The 22,987-nt window shown below is 39.7% G+C and overlaps 1 protein-coding gene across 1 annotated transcript; it reads left to right on the top strand.

Annotated features, from left to right (window-relative positions):
• The first annotated feature begins 259 nt into the window (after nucleotides 1-259).
• Nucleotides 260-20,298, top strand: CD37 (CD37 molecule). The gene is made up of 9 exons (XM_026711928.2): nucleotides 260-425; nucleotides 4,089-4,164; nucleotides 4,325-4,397; nucleotides 5,954-6,078; nucleotides 7,397-7,471; nucleotides 9,711-9,815; nucleotides 11,188-11,373; nucleotides 13,304-13,387; nucleotides 17,220-20,298. The coding sequence occupies exons 2-9, from the start codon at nucleotides 4,099-4,101 to the stop codon at nucleotides 17,295-17,297; spliced, it is 792 nt and encodes a 263-aa protein (XP_026567713.1). The 5' UTR covers nucleotides 260-425; nucleotides 4,089-4,098; the 3' UTR covers nucleotides 17,298-20,298.
• Nucleotides 20,299-22,987: the final 2,689 nt, after the last annotated feature.

Genomic DNA, 22,987 nt, shown 5'->3' with positions numbered 1-22,987 from the left:
ATTCTTTTGGAGTTTTTTAAACATAGGTGTGGAAGGCGCAGGAAATAAACGTAAAGAAACCATCCTAGGACCCTGCCCCCCTCCCCCAACTGAACAACTTTATTTCCCTAATAAATGGAAAACCCTTAACAATTACCCAGAAAAAAAAATCCGGGGGCGGAGAAAGCCGTCCGGAAACTACAAAGCTGCGAATGGAACTTTGGAGTCTATTAATTATTCATGTTTCAGCCACACCTCCCTGCTTTTACTCGCAACCAATGAAAAACGAGAGAAGCCAACGAAGGTGGGGGCGCCCTGGGAGGAGGGAGGGATGGATGAAGTTTGGAACTAGCTCATCAGAAGACAAAAAGAAAAAAAAGACGATTTTCGCTGTGATAGTACAAGTAGTAGCAGAAGCGGGAGGCGAAAGCTGTTTGCCCGATAAGGTAAGTTCAAATGAGCGAGAGGGTTGTAGGAAAGCTGTTACGATCTAGGTTAGGTGAGAAGGGCATGGGAGGATTGTTGGATATCTTGTATAGGAAATGTTGATTCTCCCCCTCCCCCCCCGGTATGTCTCTATTGATTACAAAGGAGTGAATCACCTTATGAGGAACGCATATCCATGGTCTGGATGGATATGCAATGTATATATGTGTGTGAGTTTAGTAGGCCAGGGCTGAAAGAGGGGCCTGTGGGTGTTGAGCTTAAGGATGGAGAGTTAGTGAAATCTTTGAGAACAGGACATAGATTCATGGTGGTTTAATGCTAGCTAAGTAAAAAAAAAACTGCCTTTCCCAGCTTGAGATCTGTCAGTGGGTTGGACCACATGTTTGGGCATCATGGAGGGGAAGTATTTGTAGAGGGTTGAATGAAGCTGGAGGTAAGTGGTGGGTAGATGAATGCCCTTGTTGAGTGGTTTAAAGGTGCTTGTGTGAATTGTTTCTAGAGTAAGTAAGATGGGAATAGGAAAGAAAGCGCTCCACTGATTGAGAATATGAGACCACACAAAATTGGAAAAAAGGCATCTTAGCTGTGTTAGTGTACTTGTGCATTTGGACAGCCCAGAGAAAAATGTCCTTGAATATTACCTAGTAAGATGGCTTTCAAGAAAGTGAAAAATGGTGTGTGAAAGTCCAAATGTTGCTTCTAAACATGCATGTAGGACAGCAAGCTTGCTATCACAATCTCTGGTGCTACTTAATATAATTACGTGGAGTTATGTAAGTGCCGCCAACTGCGGACCCACCATGTGCATAATGAATAGCACTGTCTGAAATATTTTATGTGAATTAGGGTGTGAACAATTGGGGCAAAAGACACCTCATGTTTTCAAAGAGATAGGTCCGTGAATCTAAATATGGGTTGTCTTCAGTTTTACATTAGAAAATGAAGGGTATAAGTACTGTACAGAAATAATTGTGGTGAACACATGCAAAGAAGTAAGCAGGGATCTGCAGCAGAACTGAATATTATATATCGATTCCGTATCTTTTGGGAAAAAGATATCTTGTGCGGAAAAAGGGAAATAACAATTTAATAGTGTAATTGGATATTTTAAGGTGGGAGTAGAATGTGCAACTTGCATGAGAATAAATATATGAAGTCTGTTAGTTAGCTCATCCGATAGAGAGTTAGATGTATATCAGCAAGGAAGCTAAAATGGCACCACATCAGTTTGTGTGAAGGAGGGGGGTAGAATCACTTACATCAGTACCCCAGGAAGTGAGTCTATCTTTCGGATAATATGTGACACACTAACTCTGAAACATAGCGCTTCCTCTTCTGCTTTGTTCTGAAATATCTTATGAAACATTTTCAGTGATAGGGAAAATATATGAGGAAATTACAATGAAAGTTCCCCTAGTTTTCTAAAGTACATATCTTGTCTACATGTGGTTTTTATCTATCTGTTTTCTAAAGCTTAAATTCTGGATATGAAAGTAATAGTATTCTCCTGATCTTAGTTTGGCAACTCCCGTCCAATTTTTCATACCTCCCCATCTCACACATATTGTGGACTCTCAATAGGCTCAATTCTCATTGGTTTGGTTTGTATTTATTTCTCCCAATTAAAAATAAAATAAAATATACTCTCTTTCTTTTTTGGTTTGGTATTTAAATAGACCCTGGAATTCTGCAAACCGTATTATGTTTTTCTTTCCTTATGCTTATGCACACCCATGTGCAAACATATTTTGTTGTTATTGTATAGAATCCTGTTGATGAACATGGGAAGTTCTGTACAGTATAATTACAAGAATATTTCTAGGCTAGCTTTCATCACTCTGATACCATGCTAATATGTTGGAAGGGAAAAACTGGAGAAGAAAGTAAAAGAAATCTTCAGCCTTGAAGAAAAAGTGGATTAAGCTTTGTTAATAAATTAATACAAGTAGTCTTCCACTTACAACAGTTGCTTTCAACAGTTCAAAGTTACGACATTGAAAAATGTGACATGACCATTTTTCACACTGTTGTAGCATCCCCATGGTCCCGTGATCAAATTCAAATGCTTGGCAATTGATTCATATTTATGATGGTTGCAATATTCCGGGGTCATATGATCCCCTTTTGCAAATCTTTTGACAAGCAAAAGCAATGGGGAAGCCAGATTCACTTAATAACCTAATTTAACAACAGCAGTGATTCACTTAACAAATGTGATAAAAAATGTCGTAAAATGGGGCAAAACTCACTTAACCAATTTTTCACTTAGCAACAGAAGTTTTGGGTTCAGTTGTGGTATATAAGTCTAAGTGCTATTGCTAATTGTAGTCATAAGTCGAGGACTCCCTGTAAAATGGAAAATTATGAGAGTTGAAGTTCAACCGGCCTGGAAGATATCAGGTTGAGGAATGCTGTGACATCTCTAAATATAATTTAATATCTGTGAAATTACTTTATTCAGATGTTGAGCAATGCCTCGTGTTTCAGTTCTGATAAATTTTCAGGGGCATCCTCAGGATGTGTATGTTTTTGTATCAAAAAGTCAAGATAATAATAGTCTTTCTACTTTTTTATATCTATCACGTGCATAATATATGTATATATACACACACATACACTGTATTGATCAACTCTATATATGATCCTGGCCATTTAGCACTCCTTCTATACTGGGGTGATCAGAAAAAGGAAAACAACACATGCTCTTCAGTAGCCACTTGATATACCTCAGTATTTCTTAAATCTAGCAATATTAAGACGTTGCCTGGTTGGGGAATTTTGGGAGTTAAAGTCCAGACAGCTTAAAGTTGCCAAATTTGAACAACATTCATGTACAGCCACGTTCTGTCATTGTTGCACCTTAAGCTGTTTTCAAAGATAAAGTTGCAATGTCTTCTTTAAAAAACTTCAAAATTTAACTTAAAGGTGGGGCCAGTTAATCATTTGGAAACAGCTGGCAACTGTTGTTATTAACAACAAACTGTATCTTCCTTGTCAGTGAATAATGTTTTCTTACCTTTTTCAAATAATTTCTGGAATCTTGGAATAGTTTCTAGTTTTCTGGAACCAAGTGGGCCATTGGTGTGACTTCAATCTGCAAATTTTGAGGTACAGGTAGTCCTCAACTTACAACAGTTCATTTAGTGACCGTTCAAAGTTACAATGGCATGGAAAAAAGTGACATGTTTTTCACATTTATGACTCTTGCAGCATCCTCATGGTCACGTGATAAAAATTCAGATGTTTGGCAACTGACTCCTATATAATGACGGTTGCAATGTTCTGAGGTTGTGTGATCATCTCTTGTGACCTACTGATAAGTAAACTCAATGGGAAAGCCAAATTCACTTGACAACCGTTTTACCATCTTAACAAATTGCAATGATTCACTTAACAATTGTGACAAGAAAGATTGTAAAATAGAGCAAAATTCATTTAATAACTGTGTCACCTACTGTATCAACATAAATTTGGGGCTCAATTGTGGTTGTAAGTTGAGGACTATATGTAAAGGCCTAGGCTCTCCATTTTAAAATCTTTCCCTTTTTAAAAAAATAAGTCCCTCAGATGTTCTGGATATCACCTATATTGATGTAGATGGGGCCTGGAAGGGGAATGGCTAAAGTAGAATAAAACACAGTGGTTTTTTTTCCTTCCAACAGGAAGAAGATAATGTCTCACAAAGGATGTCTCAGTGTTACAAAATACTTCCTCTTTCTCTTCAACCTTTTCTTTTTTGTGAGTACATGGCTGGGGGCCAGTTGGATAGCCAGCTAGAGAATTATGATTTGCAGCTAGTTCTTGAAGCGGTGCTTATGCAGGGTGGGAAAAGAGGCTATTATACATAGATGTATACTTTAAAAAAAATCAAATCAAAAATCTTTTTCCCTTTCTTCAGATGCTTGGAAGTTTGGTCTTCAGTTTTGGCTTATGGATACTTTTTGATCAAAATAATTTTGCTTCTACACTTGGTAAGTTGCAGAGGCTCATTCCCACTTTACATAGTTGAATTTTAACCTTGGACTAAACCAGTGTTTCTAAACTTTTTTGCTCTTAAGACATCTTTCCATTTTTAAAAATTATACAAACCACAACAGCCTAGTTTTCACTTAATAGAATGTAAACAGGATTTACAAACTGTAGTAGCTGTATTCATGCATTGGGCTAAGCCAAAATTGAACAAAACAAAACAACACAATGTGTCACCCAGCAGATCTGTTCTTCCACGTAGTACTGTACCCCATCCTCCAGACTCTATGAGAGCCTTGGACTAAGGGGGAGCTGAAAATAGGCCTTCATAAAGGCCACACCCTCCCCAAATAAAATTGCATTGTCAACTCCTTCATCTTTATTTACTTATTTATATTTCATATTTAGAGAGGGGCTTCCTTTTCTAAATACTGTAGAGAATTTAGGATCATAATTGGGACTGAAAAATTTCATTGGTTAAGTGATTCAGTCATGTGACCACACCTTTACAATCTTTTTCGCCATCGTCATTACATGAACTATCATCACTGGGGTTTTTATTAGTTTATAATAAAGGAAAATATTAGGAAAATAGGCAAAGGAATAAGAAGGAAAGGGAAAAGTGTATGGAAAGGGGGAAGAAGAAAGAAAATGTGTTGACTTCTAATTCCCTTTGGTGCAGTAAAATAAATTAACATCAAACCTCAACTTTTTACTTTTACATACGGTAATAGTATAAGCCAACCATTTCTAGATCTAAGTGGTAAAACCTAAAATCAAATTTTCATTTTTTTCTCCACCTCAAGCACAAAATCAAGAAGTGGTTTGCAAATAGAAACAAAAGCAATCGTGGTTTTTTTCTTAAATGAAAGCAGTCAATTTAGCCATCTCCGTTAACTCCACTCGATTTTTGCAGCCATTCACTCATTGTGAGAATCAAAGCATCCTTCAATTTTTGTGCATAATCTGGCTGTCATCAACATATATAACTGATGTTCAAATCCCCCCCCCCCAAGTATTTTCCCATTAACTATTGTGCTTGTTAAGTGAGTTGTGTGGTCTCCATTTCCAACAGTCCCTGCCAGCTTCCCCATTGACTTTGCTTGTCATAAGTGGCAGGATGGTGCAACAGTTGTAAATACATGCCAGTTGCCAAGCACCTGAATTACAATCATATGACTGTGGTGACACTGCAGCAGTTGTAAGTGCAAGGATCAGTTATAGAATAGAATAGAATAGAATAGAATAGAAAAGAATAGAATACTTTATTAGCCAAGTGTGACTGGACACACAAGGAATTTGTCTTGGTGTAAATACTCTTAGTATTTGGTTGCTTACTAAATAAATGGTTGTACGTCACCTGTAGATTCTCTTTCAAAAGACTTATACTTCTTTGGACAAAGGCCTATTAACCGGGCCTTGTTCTTCCAAACATTTCTGTCAGTTGAGGAATAAGAAAATAATAGAGACTGCTTATTATTTTTACAGATATATTTTCTATCATTTGTACCATTTCAGTTCTTGATTTGTTCCGATCTGTTTCTTCTTTCCTTCACAGGGTCCTCATATTATGCTCTCAAGATATGGTCCTACGTTTTCTCTGGTGTGGGCATCCTAACAATGTTTTTGGGATTTCTTGGATGCTTGGGTTCCCTCAAGGAAATCAAGTGTATGCTAGGACTTGTAAGTAGCCAGGTAGAAGTAGTGGGCCTTGATTCTGGTACTCTCTAAGAAACAAAAATAGCATTTATTGGGCTCAGTCAGTGGGAACAACATGTTGCTCCTGCATCCCAAATGATGTTCCCCTTAAATTAAAAGTTTTTTTAAAAAAAGCATTATAAACATTTCACCAAATGGAATAGGTTTTGAACGATTTTGTTGATTTTTTTCAGGAAGACAAAAACCTTCTGAAGTTTTGAGATGAAACTTGAGATTTCTTAAGTTCTAAGAAATTAGGTGGACAATTTGAGAAGAATATTTTAACCATGTGGGACAGAATTTTTGGGCAAGAAAAGGTTTCCAACTCCTGGGTTAAAGCAACAATTCTGGAAACTAGGATTTCTCTGGAAACTGGATCTACAGACTAAGACAGTGTAGCAGCATGACAGTGAAGAATTCCATGTAATAGAAAGATTGCAAAGAATCATTACTGTGGGTGCTCTCTAAGCATTTCATTGCCAAACTAAGTAACCTCATCAGTGAGTAATACTGATGATGTTACCTAGTTTGGAAATGAAAGGTCTGCAGGAAATCCACCAAGATCAGAGAGCAAGAAGGACTCCACATTCAATCCCGAGCTACAAAAATTCTATTCTATTGGAAGCTGTATAAAACAACTGAAAAAGCTGATATACTTTATTTGGAGGGTAGGTATAACTGTGATGTCACATATGCCATTCAATTAACAGAAAGAATTCATGAATAGTATATGGGGATATTTCATCTTTAACGTAAGACTGATATACTGATAAAATGATGGCGCAGCATTCTAGTTAATTAATGACTCAGGTGATCCCTCAAGTCACAGGTAGAAATCTGGTTGTGTACTTTTTAATAATGCAACAGAAAAAAGGAAGAAGAACCTGTATAGTGCATGATGTGGTAATTTCCCAAGAGGTTTTTATAGTGGTAAATGCAAAAAGGTAATTATGCTCTGTGGTATTTTCCCTTTGTAGTTATAAATTTGGTATTGTGTGATTTAGCTGCAGGCGTGTTTGCAGTGTTTATGGCAGTGGTTCTCAGTTTTTAATGATGACCGGTAGATTTTTAATATTGATTACTTGGAGGTCTGCTATACTGTGTGTCTGTATTTTAATAATATTTATCAAGTGTAGGCAAGAATGCAGATTAAAAATAAATTTAGCATGCTTGTTTGTAAGAATTTTGAAGAAATGTTCATGTGAAATGAATGACTAATATGAATGAATGAATGAATGAATGAATTATTGATTCCATAGTGATGTTGACTGATTTTGCTGGCCTTTTCTTTCTCCATCAATAGTACTTTGCCTTCCTACTGCTCCTGTTTCTTGGTCAAGTCACCATTGCAATCTTGATACAAACACACAGCAACACGGTAAGCAATGTAATAAATCAGAAGATTTCTCATAAGATAATCACCATAATCCTATTTCAGTGATGCTTATTTCTACTTGGAGAACTTTCTCTCTTGTTCTTATTCACTTCTTTTTAAAATTTTATTCCTAGTCTTTGATCTGGTTTACGTACTGGATAACAGCCTTCCCGAAGATTATGTGCCTTGATTTCTGAATGGCTCTTGGCATAAACAGTGGTGCAATGCAAACAATGCAGAACCATCCCCTCTCCACTCACACTCCACTGCAATCACCGGTCCGTAAACCCAGAAAGATTGGGGACTGCTGGTCTATTTGTTAAGTCCCACCAAAATAAACAAACAAACAAATAAGATTTGCTAGTCAAGAGAGATTTGTAAAAAAGCATCTGGAAAGAAAGGCACTTGTAGACTAGTTCACTACTTGCATATCCTTGTTTTCCATGAATTTTTGTGGAGAAAAAAAAGATGTAGTCCTACTACATGATCTGAAACAGAATATTGTGTTCCACCATCTTGCACCTTCTAGACCAAATCCTTTCTCTCTTTATTTATATTTTTCCCTTTCTTCCTCTCTCTTTCTCTGTTCCTCTGCCCAGAACCAAAAACAAACAAACAAAAAACGGGCGCGGAAGAAATGGCTGGGGCCTGTAAAAGAGAAGAATCAATTTAGACCAGGGGTGTGAAACTCCAAGCCCGGGGCTGGATCGAGTCTGCAGGGTATTTAGATCTGGCCCGCAGGTTTGCCCTGGAAACAGTAAAGGACTGACCCACAGTGCCTCTGCCAGTGAAAATGTGTGCAGCCCTCCCAAACTCCGTTTTCACTGGCAGAGAGTTGCAGGAGGCCATTGCAGCCAAAAACTGAGCTCGGGAGCCCATTTTTGCTGGGACAGCGCTCAGGCCACCACAGATGCCCCCAACACGAACGATGTCATGCTGTCCATGTCCACCCTGTCCATGACCCCCGCCCCCAGAGGTCAAACACAACCCTGATGCGGCCCTCAATAAAATTGTGTTTGACACCTCTGATTTAGACTCATCATTTCTGTGTCCTTAGTGCTTGTGATTCACAGACCCGGGACGGAGGGTGGGAGGAGGAGGCATAAGAAAAGGTGTATGGCAGATTATATAAAAGAACGAGAGAAAAGCTATGTAGACCTTGTCCTGGAGTAAGTATGATGTTTGTAAATTATGAATGGGATTTTTTGCCAATCAGAAAATTCTGTTTTTTGCCACCCTTTTTCTTCCAGCCAAAGTTAGCTGTATCCCATTCTTTGTACAGGCTTTGGGTTCTTTAAACTCCTTCCACAAGCATAAATACTGTATGTTGATGCCTTTAAGGTTTAATGCCTTAACACAAGTAATTAAGGCTTGGGTTTAAAGTCTTGCATAATGCAATGAGTAAAAGAACTAGCTCGCTTTCTGGAAGGGCCGGGTGATCAGCAACTCTGTATGGCCTTTTGAGATGATGAAAAAGATTCAGCTTTGCAAATTACTGTCATCACTGTTCCCCAAAACTGGATTCTCTGGGAAAAGAAAAGAAACCTTGCATCCTGTTCGCTTTGAGATACTGTCCATTGAGAGTAGAGTTTGGGCAGAACCTCCCATTCTACTCCAAATACAGGTAGTCGTTGAAATATTGCAGTTCATTTAGTGACTGTTCAAAGTTACAGTGGCGCTAAAAAAAGTGACTTATGACTGTTTTTCACACAACCATTGCAGCATCCCCATGGTTATATGGTCTAAATTCAGACACTTGGCAATTGACTCATATTTTTGACAGTTGCAGGGTCCTGGGGTCCTGTGATCTCCTTTGGCGACCTTTTGACAAGTAAAGTCAGTGGGGAAGATAGATTCACTTAACAACTGGTGTTGCTAATTTAACATCTGCAATGATTCACTTAACTGCTGTGGCAAGAAAGGTCATAAAATGGAGCAAAACTCATTCAACAAATGTCTGACTTAGCCACAGAAATGTTGGGCTCTGTTGTGGTCGTAGGTCGAGGACCACCTGTAAATATAATCCAGTTTTTATTCCTAGCTGGGTATTTCAAAGTTGTGGGCATCTGGTTTACTGTGTTTGAACCAAGCCCCATCTATAAACAAAGACTTGTCTCCTCTTCTGCATCCTGGAAGGACTCCAGGAAAAAACAGGGTGCTGATCTGTCACTGATGGACACATCTTTGTTTTTATATATGATATAAAGAGCCTACCTAAGCTTGCTATTCCTCCCACATGCAGATCAGTTCAACAGTGGCTGGACACGTAAAAACCATCATTGTAAGCTATGGAACAAATGCATCCCTTTCAGATCATGGTGACAGCTGGGATTTTGTGCAGGAGCAGGTAAGCTGTCTTCCTGTTAGTAATGTTAGTTTTATATCCTTTAGCTCCTTTGATGTGATTCTTTGGGAACATATTTGGCCATTCACAGAGCGAGTCATTTTTAAGCCATAAGGGGGTTTGTTTGGATTTAGCTTAGAGTGCTGGTTGGGGCCAGCCTTATGGCTTGAAAGTCATGATATATGAAATTCTAAAAATTCTGGTTGATTTGATGAATGCAGCCATAGACATGATCTGCAACTGAGCTTAGTTTATTCATCAAGTATGGCTATGATGTCATATTTACTTTTATTCATTGCATATATATGCAATGCCATGATGGCACAGTGGTTAAAATGCAGTATTGCAGGCTAATTCAGCTCACTTGCCAGGAGGTCAGTCCTCACCGGTTCAAGGTAGACTCAGTCTGCCATCTTTTTGAGATCGGTAAAATGAGGATCCAGATTGTTGGGGGCAATATGTTGACTCTGTAAACTGCTTAGAGAGAGCTATTATGCACTGTGAAGTGTAGATACAGTAAGTCTAAACTCTAAATTAGTAAGTCTACAGTAAGTCTAAACTCTAAAACATTACTATTACTGTTAATCTTATCACTCCTTATCACCCATCCTCTCCCACTTGTGATTGTAGGACTGTAACTTTGTTGCTTGTATCCTTACGATTTATATTGACTGTTTCCTAGATTGATTTGATTGTTGATTGTACCACTATCATTAAGTGTTGTATGTTATGATTCTTGATTCTTAACGAATATATCTTTTCTTTATGTATACTGAGAGTATTTACACAAAGACAAATTCCTTGTGTGTCCAATCACACTTGGCCAATAAAAGTATTCTATTCTATTCTATTCTATTCTATTCTATTCTATTCTATTCTATTCTATTCTATTCTATTCTATTCTATTCTATTCTATTCCATTCCATTCCATTCCATTCCATTCCATTCTAAGTGCTATTGCTAAACAGCTTGCTTTTCCTCTATATTGGAGCTCAAGTTGTCATAGATAAGAGCCCTTGTTCTCAACTTTGGCAACTTGATCTGTGGACTTCAACTCCCAGAATGTCCCAGGCAGCATGTTCATTTAGGAGTTCTGGGAGTTGAACTCCACACATCTTTAAGTTGCCAAAGTTGGGAAACATTGGATAAGAGATTTTATGGAATCTCCCATTTAGGCATGGACCATTATCCATTTGCTCTTATCAGCAAAGTTGTGCCAACCTTGTGCTGGATCTTTTCCTCTAGTATAGTTTTTTCTGTTGCAGGGTTAACAAGCAATACCTTTCTTAAGTTGCACGATACCCAGACAGGAAAGTTTTGTCTCTCTAACCATCTTCTCTTTCTCACCGTTTTCCATCCCCTCCCTTGTTCTTAGTTCCAATGCTGTGGCTGGACAGGCTGGACAGACTGGATGGAAAACAGCAGAGTCAGAAATGCCTCGAAGAAAGAATTTCCCTGCTCTTGTGGTAACACCTCTGCTCTGCACTCAGCCAACAACAGAACAACTGCCAAGCCGGCCCTCTTTTGCCAAGCAGAGCCACAATTGCTAATCAACAATAAAGTGAGTAGCCCACGCATTGTTCTTGGGCTGAGGGTGTGCACAGTGCAGTCCAACCCCTATGGGTACTTGTGGTGATAGTTGTATTTCTCTGTTGATATAAAACAATAAACCTGATCCAAATCCTGCAGGGAAAAAAAAGTCATGAAATGCCAGCATTCTCTGTGCCCACTGATATTTGTATCCCAAAATGTTTAGGCAATCGTTTAAGAGGGGCAGGGAGGCCTACATGCGATTATATGACAGTGTGAAAAGGTTGCCAGTTCCTGCTCATTGGAGAGAGGAAGAGGGAGAATTTGTGCACAAAATATTAAGCTTGCCACATTCATTCTCCTGTTTAGCTACTGAAAAGAGATGACTTAAGGCAGGGGTCCCCAACCCCTGAGTTGTGGATCGACACTGGGCCAGATCATGCCAGAAACAGGGCCATGCAAACAAGCGAAGCCCCATCTGCAGGATTCAAGTAGCATGAGAAAGAACTATCCGGTCTGCGGAAAAACCTCTCTCCATTGAACCAGCTCCTGGTACCCAAATGGTTGGGGGCCATTGACTTAAGAGACAGATGGGTGTGGCAGATTTCTGTAAAATAAAAAAAGAAATAGATAGGAAGGAAAGCACATATGGAACAGCTTATTCCAATGTATTTGGGAGATGCCAAATGGAGGGAAGTTGTAATAGATCATGTAGGGCCCTCAACCAAAAAACAGTGGTGCATGTCGATTGGTTGATTCCAATTTTGAGATTGCCCTACTCTTTGTCAACTGACTGGTTTACAAATAAACAAAACATAGAAAACATGGCAAGCAAGAAGAACAAAACTTAGCTAAATTAAAAGATGCTTCCAAGGCCTGGGTGAACATCCACGTTTTCAGTAATTTCTGGAACATCATAACAGCTTTTGCCCAGTTTGGCACTTTCTAGGTAGGAGATCGATATGATTGTAGCAAAAAATGGGACAGTTCAGAAGGAAAAAAGGAATTTCCACCCCCTGTCCTATCCACTTTTTTTCCACGCATTGATTTCTACATCACTGTGCGCCTTGTCTTACTTTTCCCAACCATTAACCTACTTGCAAAAAGCAATTGTACAGAAAAGGATTACACACTATTTGAGCCTCCCCACAATTGGTATATCCTTTTGATGGAAGTATTTATTTCTGAATAGCATGCATTTCTGTTTTAAAAAATGGTACAATAAAATGAGAGGCAGTCGCACATGATTACAATAGCATTATTTAAAAAGAAACAAAAGACTACTGAGAACAAAGCATCTAGCCACAGCCCAGAATGTGGGTTCTAACTTATAATGAAAGCTAAGTCTTACAGCTTCCCTAACCCATAACAAGGTAGGGCAAATCAGATCTTGGGGTTAGGTTATTCCAAAGAAGAATGGCTGCAACAGAGAAGACTCTGCATCTTGGGTTTTGTAAACAAACTCCTTAAGGGAAATGGCTTGGAGTGAATCTCCCCTCAATCTGTTTGGATATGGATACAAGCTACAGGGGCAAGTTGGTCTTGTAAATATGTAGGCTCTTAGCCATAGAGGTATTAATTTCAGCCTCTTTCTGCTGAGTCCTTAAAATGAACCACCAGTTGGTGTCGGAGTGATGAAAGGAAACAGGTATTCATACATTGCAAAAGTAATTTGTGGGACTCAACGCGTCCTGATATGGAGAAGGACGGTGCTATGTGTGCTTCTGAATGTTGGGTAAGCCGGGTTCGTAAAGAACTAGAAAAGGCAAAGTTAGGGCCAGAGTGCAGAAAACAAAGGTGGAGTATTCTTTTCTGATTTTGGGGTGATGGTGAATTTTTTGGCTATATCTGATGGGCTGCAACGTGGGAGCGAGTGAAATGTGCCTTAAATTGATCTGACAAGGGTTGTCCTTGGAATTCCATCCGATAATCCTTTCTAATCTATCTTTGTCCATTTGCAGGGCTGCAGGGAGAGTGTCCAAATCTGGCTGAACAATAACATCATCAGCATTGTAGGGATCTGCCTTGGGATTGCTCTTCTAGAGGTAAGGGCTCCTGAAGGACAATACAGCTACATTTCTATCAATGGCGCAGAAATGGTACAGGGAGGTGCAAATATTGATAAGCTTGGAGACCTCCAAAAAACAAAATTATTCAGTTTATACCACCTTGCGTGGTGTTTACTTTCAGGACTGTCCAAAGACATTTTATAATCATAATCTTTTTCCCATCAATCCCAATTATATCAAGATATGAAGCACTGAAGTGCAATTGGGTCTTGTAGGTAGAAACTCCCTTATAGCCACTTCGTCCTCTGGAATATTAAGCTAAATATTTAAACATTTGTTGCTGTTTCATGGTATTCAGTTTTGGGTGTTAGAGACCTAATTTTTTTAAAGTGTCCAATGGTCATAGCTCCCTGGATAGTTTCCTGCTGGATGATGGAATGATCCAAACCTGGTTTTCTTCTGCCCACCTAAAGTGCCATTATATTTCTGCTGTCAGTGCTATTATTCAAATCATGTATTGCCCAGTGTTGTCCCTACCAATCTACTCATTTGGAGCAGTAGGGATTGCTGGTGGACACCCAAAATGTTTACATGTGCTTGATTGTGAGTGCATTATGTGATAAAGAATTGAGGTCTTTATTTCTTCATCCTGGATCTTTCTTGTAGTTACTGCAGCTGCTGTGCATGTTGCTGGTCACTGCATTAGAACACAAGGACCTGCATAGTGGTGGCTCCCAGGAGATCCCTAACAGGTGGCTAAAGGGAGTGCATAGATGTTTCCAGCTTTCTGCCATGCCTTGTTATTTGTGTCTTCCTATGTTGGGAAGGATGTGATTTCTTCTCTGCATGTCCTCTGACCTGTGTGACTCATGTGTGCAGTGCAGGGATTACTGATTTTTCTTGGGTGGAAGTATTGGCCAGAAAAGCTGCTGTCATCCCCAAATCATGCCATGGTGCCACGCTTGTGTATTTGCAAGGAAGATGCTCAACAAGACTACTGGGCTACTGAGAGATCCCATATGAAATCCCTGTGAATTCATCTAGGCAGTTTCCTCCATCTGGTGTTCTTCATATCTGCTGGATCATAATGTAGAATAGTGCAGTAATTTTAGAAGTATGATTTAGGCCAGAAAGACTTGGGAGCCGTGATGGCACAGTGGTTGGAATGTAGTATTGCAGGCTAATTCTGCTGACTGCCAGAGTTTGATGGTGACTGACTCAAGGTTGACTCAGCCTTCCATTTTTCCGAGGTTGGTAAATTTACGACTCAGATGGTTGGGGGAAATAGGGTGACTTTGTAAACTCCTGAGAGAGGACTGTAAAGCACCATAAAGCAGTATATAAGTCTGAAGTGTTATTGCTATCAAGTTTATTCCAACTGTATAGTTTATTGGCTAATGTTGGGCGATTCACTCTTTCAGCCCAAACTTAGAGAATGGTTATTTGTTAACATAAAAGGAGACCCTGTGTAGAGCTGCCTTGAGCTCTTGCACAAACAATGCAAGAGATAACAATTCCCATCACCCCAAGCCAGCACAGCCAATAGTTGCTGAGGATGATAGCCAATGTTGTCCAACACGATAGGAAGAAGCAATAAATAGCTTGTGTGGTGATTATCCTTCTGGGAATCTTTTCTCCTTGCTGACTTTCTGAATTGGCTAGAAGATAATAGATTTTGTGTGTGGGTGCGTGGGTGTAGCTTAAGAGTAGTTTGCTTTGGAAGATTACAAATGATTGTGTACTTCCATTTTTTGTTAAAGAAAAGCAAACACAGCTGTTTGTGCTGTTCTGTAAGGTTTTTAATAAATTGGATTTTAGAGGAAGAGCTAAAAGAGGAACAAAATGTTTTTCTGGTATTCCCCAATGAGAATCACATAGATTTGGAAAACCCATGAAATTAATCTATTCTCTGATGCAGATCTAAATTTAGAAATCAGTTCTTTTTCAAAGTCCCTGGAATGAAGTCTTCTTCTTTCATTATTCCTTCTGTCTGCACATTAAATCCCATCTAAGAGCTCTTAACCTTTGGGCCTTTTGGGGTAAGCCCTGCCTGTAGTTGCAGCCCAAACACCTAGCTGCTCCAGTGTGCTTTTGATATGCTGACTGCTGGGTATATGCATATGCCTGTTGTGTTTCTCAACACCTACACACCCTACTCCTGGCCTAGGTCTGGGCATGTCTGAAAAGCTGAAGTGTTGATTTGCTTCCCAAAGTGATGCATGAGCCCCTGGGTTATGTTTGTGCTACTTCTTAATTCTCCCTCAATTCTGAAACCAATTTCCATGAGGGTGAAGGTTCGTTCTCTGAGCTTGTGGGCTGGTTTCTGAACGTTTCATTAGCAGATTAGGTAACATCTTCAGCAGAGTTTAGGGGATGTCATTGTCAGTGTTCTTCTGTTTATAAGGACTTTTTGTGGTCAGTAACTCTTGTAATAAGTCAGGTGTGGGTGTGTCAAGTGAGAGTCTCTTAGGGATCTTGTGATGGGTCACTGATGAGTCATTGGAGAGAGTCTTTTGAAGAATCTTGTGATGGGGAGGTTACATCAGGTGAGGGTCATTGGGAGGTTAACTGCTGGTGGGGGGTTTGCTTGGGTTGGTTAAGAGTTGGTGCCGTCTCTGATTGTGCAGTTGATTTGGATTCTGAAGGGTTCGTAGACTGGTTGTACATCCATGTGTCTGTTGATGGAATTGCTTTTGGAGTGGCAGGCTTTGATGAACTCACGAGTGTAGCGGGTGGTGGCCAAATATTTTTGTGTTGCTCCAATTGAATGGTGCTGTTTGGTGTCGGTGTGGGTAGAGATTAAGATTGTTCTCCCACAAGCTCGGAGAACAAGCCTTCACCCACATCCTACCCACAAGCTACAGATATTCGCCACTATTGCAAACTTCTTTCTATTTTTATAATCATTTCAATTATTTCACACACCTGCTGCACAGGGACATCTACCTGGAGTTTTGGCAAGGTAATTCATTCCAGGGCATTGTCAGGCCTGAATGTTCCTTTAGTACAAATGTGTCAATGTCCAAATGTCAGTGCTTTGTTTTCCTCACCTCATTCCTCCTTTGCAGGTTATTGTCTTGCTTGCATCTCGTGCTGTTGCAAAAAGAGCTTTACTGCCCCCGCAGGGCCAAAATGAAGCATAGCATGCCAGAGGGCCCAAGAATTGCAGGGGCTGCAGTTAAATGAGCTCCAATAAGAACTGGAGAAGGCAAATGTAGCAAATAATTAAAAAAAAAAAACATAAGATGCTACAGGGCAGAGACTCATCCCTTTTTTAGCATTGATAGTCATCTTCCTTCCTTTCGGCAAGGTATTCTATGAGTCATTCTGATCTCCGTAGCTTCTTTCCATCTTGTGTATTTACTTTCCCTGTGGTGGATTATATTTCAAGTATTCCACAGTCAGCCTGACCATTGCTGATCCATGTGTCTGGAGAGCATCCAGATAAGGGAAATAGCTTCAAGGATAATGGGGATTGTACACATGAAAAGTACTTGGCTGGGTTCGGTAAGGATTCAGAGATAGCTACTGTACTGATGAGTTGTAATTTGAGGGCTTAGGCTTAGACACAGAGTGGGCAACTATGGCTTCTTTACAACCCGTGGGCTTCAACTTATGGCTAGTTCTGGGAATTGAAGTCCACAAGTTGTGAAGGGGCCATCCCAATGTCCAACCTTCCCAACGGCCAGAAATCTGAAGCAGAAATATTGGAGGTTAAAGTCCAACACATCTGAAAGTCATGGTAACAAATTGAGAATCTTATTTTTAAATTGCTTTACAAAACTATCCCAAACATGGAGTTTAGCTTTTCTTATGATCAATGTGTGATTACTGTTTCTTTTACTAAAATCTCTCTTTTTCCCCACAGCTCTTCCTCATGATGGTATCGATGTTTCTGTGTAGAACCATTGGCCCCAATTACGACAAGCTTGCTCGTTATTCCTAGGCAAACAAAGTTTTTGGGGAAACGGCATTGAAGAACATTCTGTCTTATTCAGACATTCCACTAGGGTTTTAAAACAGTATATTGTAGGGCTGCGGTTGTGTTCAGCAAGTTTACTATCTAACTTTCTTGTCCCAATTGATCCAGTCTTGGAAACTGAGATGAAACTTTCAAGAATCAGAGCAACCAATAAGAAAACAGAGTATTATGAAACAGGTTTTTACCTTCACTTTGGTAAAGATAATTTAGCTTTTAGATGTCCTCCAAAAATTATAGCCGTATCGGCTTTTAGCTTTACATTAAATCCCTACAATAAGTTTTATATGTTTTTATATTGCATTGTCCTGGAATGCACAGATTTTAACAGCCATGCCCTGATCTACTTTTGCATGAGGAGAACTATTTAACCATAAATCACTTATTGCTAGGACCCACCAAATACGACCTGGGAAAAATTGTTTGTTAAGAGTGTATACATATTACACATTCGACACTACCCCCAAATCTTTAATACAGCTATTTTAGACCTAAAGCTAAAAAAATTTTTTTTTAAAAAGAGAAATTCACAGCATATTATTTAGTCAACAATTCAGGTTGTGAATTAACAGTGGGGTTGGCCCACCTGATTGGACCCAAAGTTTCATTCCTACTACTATTGAGGTATGATCTATGCAGCCAGTCTTCAAGCATTCTCAACTATGCACTTGATGCACAATTATTAGGCAAGTTGTATTTTGGAGGATTAATTCCATTATTGAACAATTACAGGGCTCTCGGTCAATCCAAAATGTTAATAAACCTCAAACCTGAACATTTAAGAGAGTGAGGTTTTGGCTTTCTTAGGATAATATCTGTGCATGCACAATTATTGGGAAACTATTAGTGTGCAGAATGATTGTGCAACCAAATGAAAAACAAAAATTTGCCCGTCTCACTCTTTTGTTTGTATCTGTTTATTAACTCAAAATGTACAAGTAAACATTTCTGACATTTCACACATACACACAAAAAAAATCAGTGACCAATATAGCCAGTCTTCTTTTCAGTAACAGTCATAAGCCTTCCATTCATGGAGTCTGTCAGTTTCTTGATCTGTTGACGATCAACTTTTTGTGCAGCAGCAACCACAGTCTCCCAGACACTGTTCAGAGTGGTGTCCTGTTTTCCTTCACCGTAAATCTCCCATTTAGGAAGGGCCCACTAGTTCTCAATAGGGTGTAGGTCAGATGAGGAAGGGGAGGGCATGTCTTTATTCTTTCATCTTTAAGGCCTTTACTGGATAGCCACCCAGTGGAGTACTTTGATGCATACAATTGAGCATTGTCCTGCATAAAAATCATGATCTTCTTGAAAAACGCAGACTTTTTCCTGTACCACAGCTTCAAGAAAGTCTCTTCTAAAATCTGGCAGTAGGTTTGGGATTTGATTTTGAGTCCATTTTTAAGTTGAAAAGGTCCAACTAGCTCATCTTTAATAATACCAGCCCATACCAGTATCCCATCTCCACCTTGCTGGTGTCTGAGTCTTAAGCGGAGCTCTGTGCCCATTACTGATCCAGCCATGGGCCCATCCATCTGGTCGGTCAAGTCACTCTCATCAGTCCATAAAACCTTTGAAAAATCTTCAGAGATTTCTTGGCCCAGTCTTGCCATTTCGTGTCTTGTTCAGTGGTGATCAGCCTTCCTTAACTTGGTCATGTCTCTGAGCACTGAACATCTTGTCCTTCTGGGCACTCCAGATAGAGGTTTCAGTTCTGGAATATGACAGCACTGGAGGATAATGGGTTCCTGGTGGCTTCACATTTGATTCTTCTCAAATCTTTGGCAGTTAACGTGCGTCTTTTTTTTCCTCAACATCTTTCTTCTGAACCTTTTGACTATTTGCAATAAAACGTTTGATGGTCCTGCGATCATGTCCCAATACCTTAGCAATTTTGAGAGTGCTGCATCCCTCTGAAAGACCTTTTTTTTTTTTTTACAATTTTTGACTTTTCAAATGTCCTTTTTTGGCCCGTTTTGCCTGAGGAAAAGAAGCTGCCTAATAATTATGCACACCTTGATATAGGATGTTGATCTCCTTAGGCCGCACTGTCCCTCATTACACAAATACAGATCACCTGATATGCTTATATCCACTAAGCATTCAAGTTTATACAGCTTGGGAGGTGGAAAATAAGCATAAAAATGGTATGGTCAAAATACTCATTTGCCTAATAATTGTGCACAGTGTATATAGGATATAACCAAACTTTGCATGTTCTATGCTACCCTAGGCATGTACTTTCGTATTTAGCCTTTTATACCACAATCTTTTCTTGATTTGGTTTGAATTAACCCATGTTGAAAACGGCTCAGTTAAGAGGGCTGCATTTCTCCCTTATGTGTGGACTAACCTGTTCCATCACAAGCCTTTTCCTTTTGTGGGATAAAAGGGATGAGGGACCTGAAATCCATCTGATATTGTTAGTTGGTGGCTCCTAATTGTCCCAGAGAGCGGTAAGGAATGTTGAATGACAAGTTCCACAGCACTGAATCTGCAAACCTTTGGTGGAGCTCTTGATCCCAGGAGCTAGTTCAGAGGCAGAATATAACTGGTCTGGAATGAAGACAGGTCTGTTTGCACTGGGAATGCGTTGATGTAGCCATTAACATTTCTGTGGATTTTGGGATGGTGCCTCTTTACTGTCCCAGCAGGTGTAAATGAAGGGGACACCTTATCTTTTAACCCCAATAATCGAACATGGTTTTGTGTTACGCCTTGCACACTTACAGCCCTGTGCAGGGCATATGAGAAAATCTCTTTTTGCTTTTTTTGTGGTATTTGTATATTCAGCTTGGACGTTTAAAACAGATGTATAAAGGGGAAAATAGTTTGAGGAAGAGGATGCAGGTGGAATGAGGTACATATATAATTTCACCTCCTTTCTCAACTTACTGCGGTTTGTTCTTGGCAGAATTAGGCTTTTTAAAATTTTCTATTTTGTAAATAAAAATGATCCATGAAACAGATGTGTTTGGTTCATTGAACTTGGATGAAAAATAGCTTTTAGCTATAGGTAGTGACTTAGTGACTGTTCAAAGTTGCAACGGCACTGAAATAGTGACTTATGACCATTTTTCACATTTACAACCATTGCATTGATCACATGATTTGCAGATGCTTGACAACTGACTCACAGTTATGACGGGTTGCAGGTCCTTGGGTCATGTGATCATCTACAACCTTCTGACAAGCAAAATCAATGGGGAAGTCAGATTTACTTAGCAACTGTGTTACTAATTTAACAACAGTGATTCACTTAAGAAATGTGGGGAAAGTCATAAAACGGGACAAAACTCACTTAAATGTTTTATTTAGCAGCATAAACTTTGGGCTCAGTTGTGGTTGTAAGTTAAGGACTATGTGTATTTACAATAGTGACAAATATATGTAACTACTCATGCTTTGCTATGAAACTGTGGTCGGGCTTAGTTTTGGGGGAGGAAAATAAAGGGGGGAAAAGATTTTCCTCTGCCTACCTGCATCCATCGGTATTCATCTGGCTAGCATCCTGTCAGTGTGTAAGAGGGTTCAGGGCTGTTTGGAAACTGAAACAATATTTGCTGTGTGAGCAAGACAGCAAGGAGCCTGGATGTGGCTTAGGCCAACTGTTCTGTACTAAAGCTGGTTGCAGCTGTGAGACTGAAACTCCTGTTTGTGTTTTGCATTTGGAACAGATTTCTTTTTAGGTGAGGAGGGGGAGTAGAACTCCTTAGCATCAGTGTGTGTTAATAGTATTATACAAAATACTAATGCTCTGATGGTCATTTCGCAAAATCCTTTCTTAGTAAGCACCCAGAAGCCAAGAGGAACATACGTGCCAAATTTCTAGTTTGTAGGCTTTACGATTCTGAAGATTTTGTGATGATGCGTGAGTGATATTTTGCTTTTATATATATAGATAAGGGTGGAGGGCAAGGGTAAAGGTTCATTCCCTAACCTTTGTGGGTTGATTTCCAAACATTTCATTGCAAGGCTAGGTAACATCTTCAGTGGAGATTTAGGGAAGCTATTTAGCTATTTCTCCCAAGAATAGAGATACTATTGATAGAATCCCCGGTCAATTCTAAGCCACACCCCTTATTCCAGTTGACTAATCTATGCCAGGGGTGTAAAACTCGATTTCACTGAGGGCCACATCAGAGTTGTGTTTGTGGGGTAGGCCAGATATGTGTGTGGCCAGCTCAATGCCATTCATCAAGGCTGTTTTGGGCCATGACAGCCTCCTGCAGCCCTCTACCAGCAAAAACAGAGTCCTCCTCAGGCTCCGTTTTTGCTGGCAGAGGGCTGCAGGAGGCCGTTGTGGCTGAAAACGGAGCCTTGGGCAAGCTACGTGTGGCCCTCCCGAGCTCCGTGTTTGCTGGCAGAGGCATCACGGCTGGTCTTTCGTTGTTTCCAGGGCAATCCCGTGGGCCAGATCTAAGCACCCCACCGGCCTTGAGTTTGACACCCCTGGTCTATGCTGATTGGCTGGTTCTGAGTCATAAAGGAGCCACCTGAGACACAACAGACTTCTGTTAAATGAATTTGGCTTCCCCATTGACTATGCTTGACATAATGTCTCAAAAGGTGATTACATGACCCCGGCACACTGCAGCTGTCATAAATATGGCTCAGTTGCCCAGCACCCAAATTTTGATCACCTGACCATGGCCAACGCTACAACTGTCATGTGAAAAATGATCATAATTCACTTTTTTTCACTGCCATTTTAAGTTCAAATAGTCACTGGAAAAATTGTAAATTGAGAACTACCTATATATCATCCCCCTTTCCTACCAAAGAGGGGGAGAGAGAGAAGCAACTACGAATGCCAAAAAGATGACAATCATGATCCTACATTTAGCCAGATAAGGCTTATTTAGGTCAAACATGTAACAAAGCTCAGTTTACTTTTATATTTTTGTTTCATTTAAGCCTGGGATTATGTGTGAAATAGAGCAAGGTGGTAATTTTGATTCCAGAGCCAAAACATAATTCCATTCATTCTCCAAAATTTGGACAGCTATTTTTGAAATGCTTCCTTAGATATAGAACTAAGGCAGCAGAAGGCAAAAGAAAGTGGGCTTAAAAGACCACTTTTTCAGTTTCCAATTGTTAATGCTCTTGCTAATCTTTAATTACTCAGATGAGTAATATTAAAATACCTCCCACCTGAACTACAAAGATAACGTAGTGGACTACATGATCTCATGCTCATTGTGTAGATGAAGCCTGAGTTTTGCAAGGCAATATCTTTCTACAGTGTGAATTCTTATCTGCATTTGAAATGGCATCAACATGAGCCTTAAACTCCCAGGCAGCAAAGGAGAAATTGGATAACTGAGACAAGAATTTTGCTTAAGCAAGATGGTTGTTATGCAACTGACATCCAATTTTACAATCTTTTTTTGCCATGGTTGTTACATGAATCGTTATTAAGCTAATCTGTCTTGGCCTATTGACTTTGCTTGTTGGAAACCAGCTGGGAAGGTCACAAATGGCAATCGCATGACTCCCAAATGCTAAAACCCTCATAAATATATGTTAGTAGCCAAGCCACCAAATGTTGATCACGTGATCATGTGGGTACTGTGATGTCATAGGAATGGTTGTAAGTCACTTTTGAGTGCTGTTGTAACTTCAAATGGTCACTGAAAGAGTTGTTGTAAATC

The sequence above is a fragment of the Pseudonaja textilis genome, chromosome Z (genome assembly GCF_049901715.1).
Source record: "Pseudonaja textilis isolate UNSWEBS1 chromosome Z, rPseTex1.2, whole genome shotgun sequence".
In the NCBI taxonomy this organism is placed as follows: Eukaryota; Metazoa; Chordata; class Lepidosauria; order Squamata; family Elapidae; genus Pseudonaja; species Pseudonaja textilis.
The sequence above is the reverse complement of the archived record's forward strand: the minus strand, read 5'-3'. Positions and strand labels throughout refer to the sequence as shown.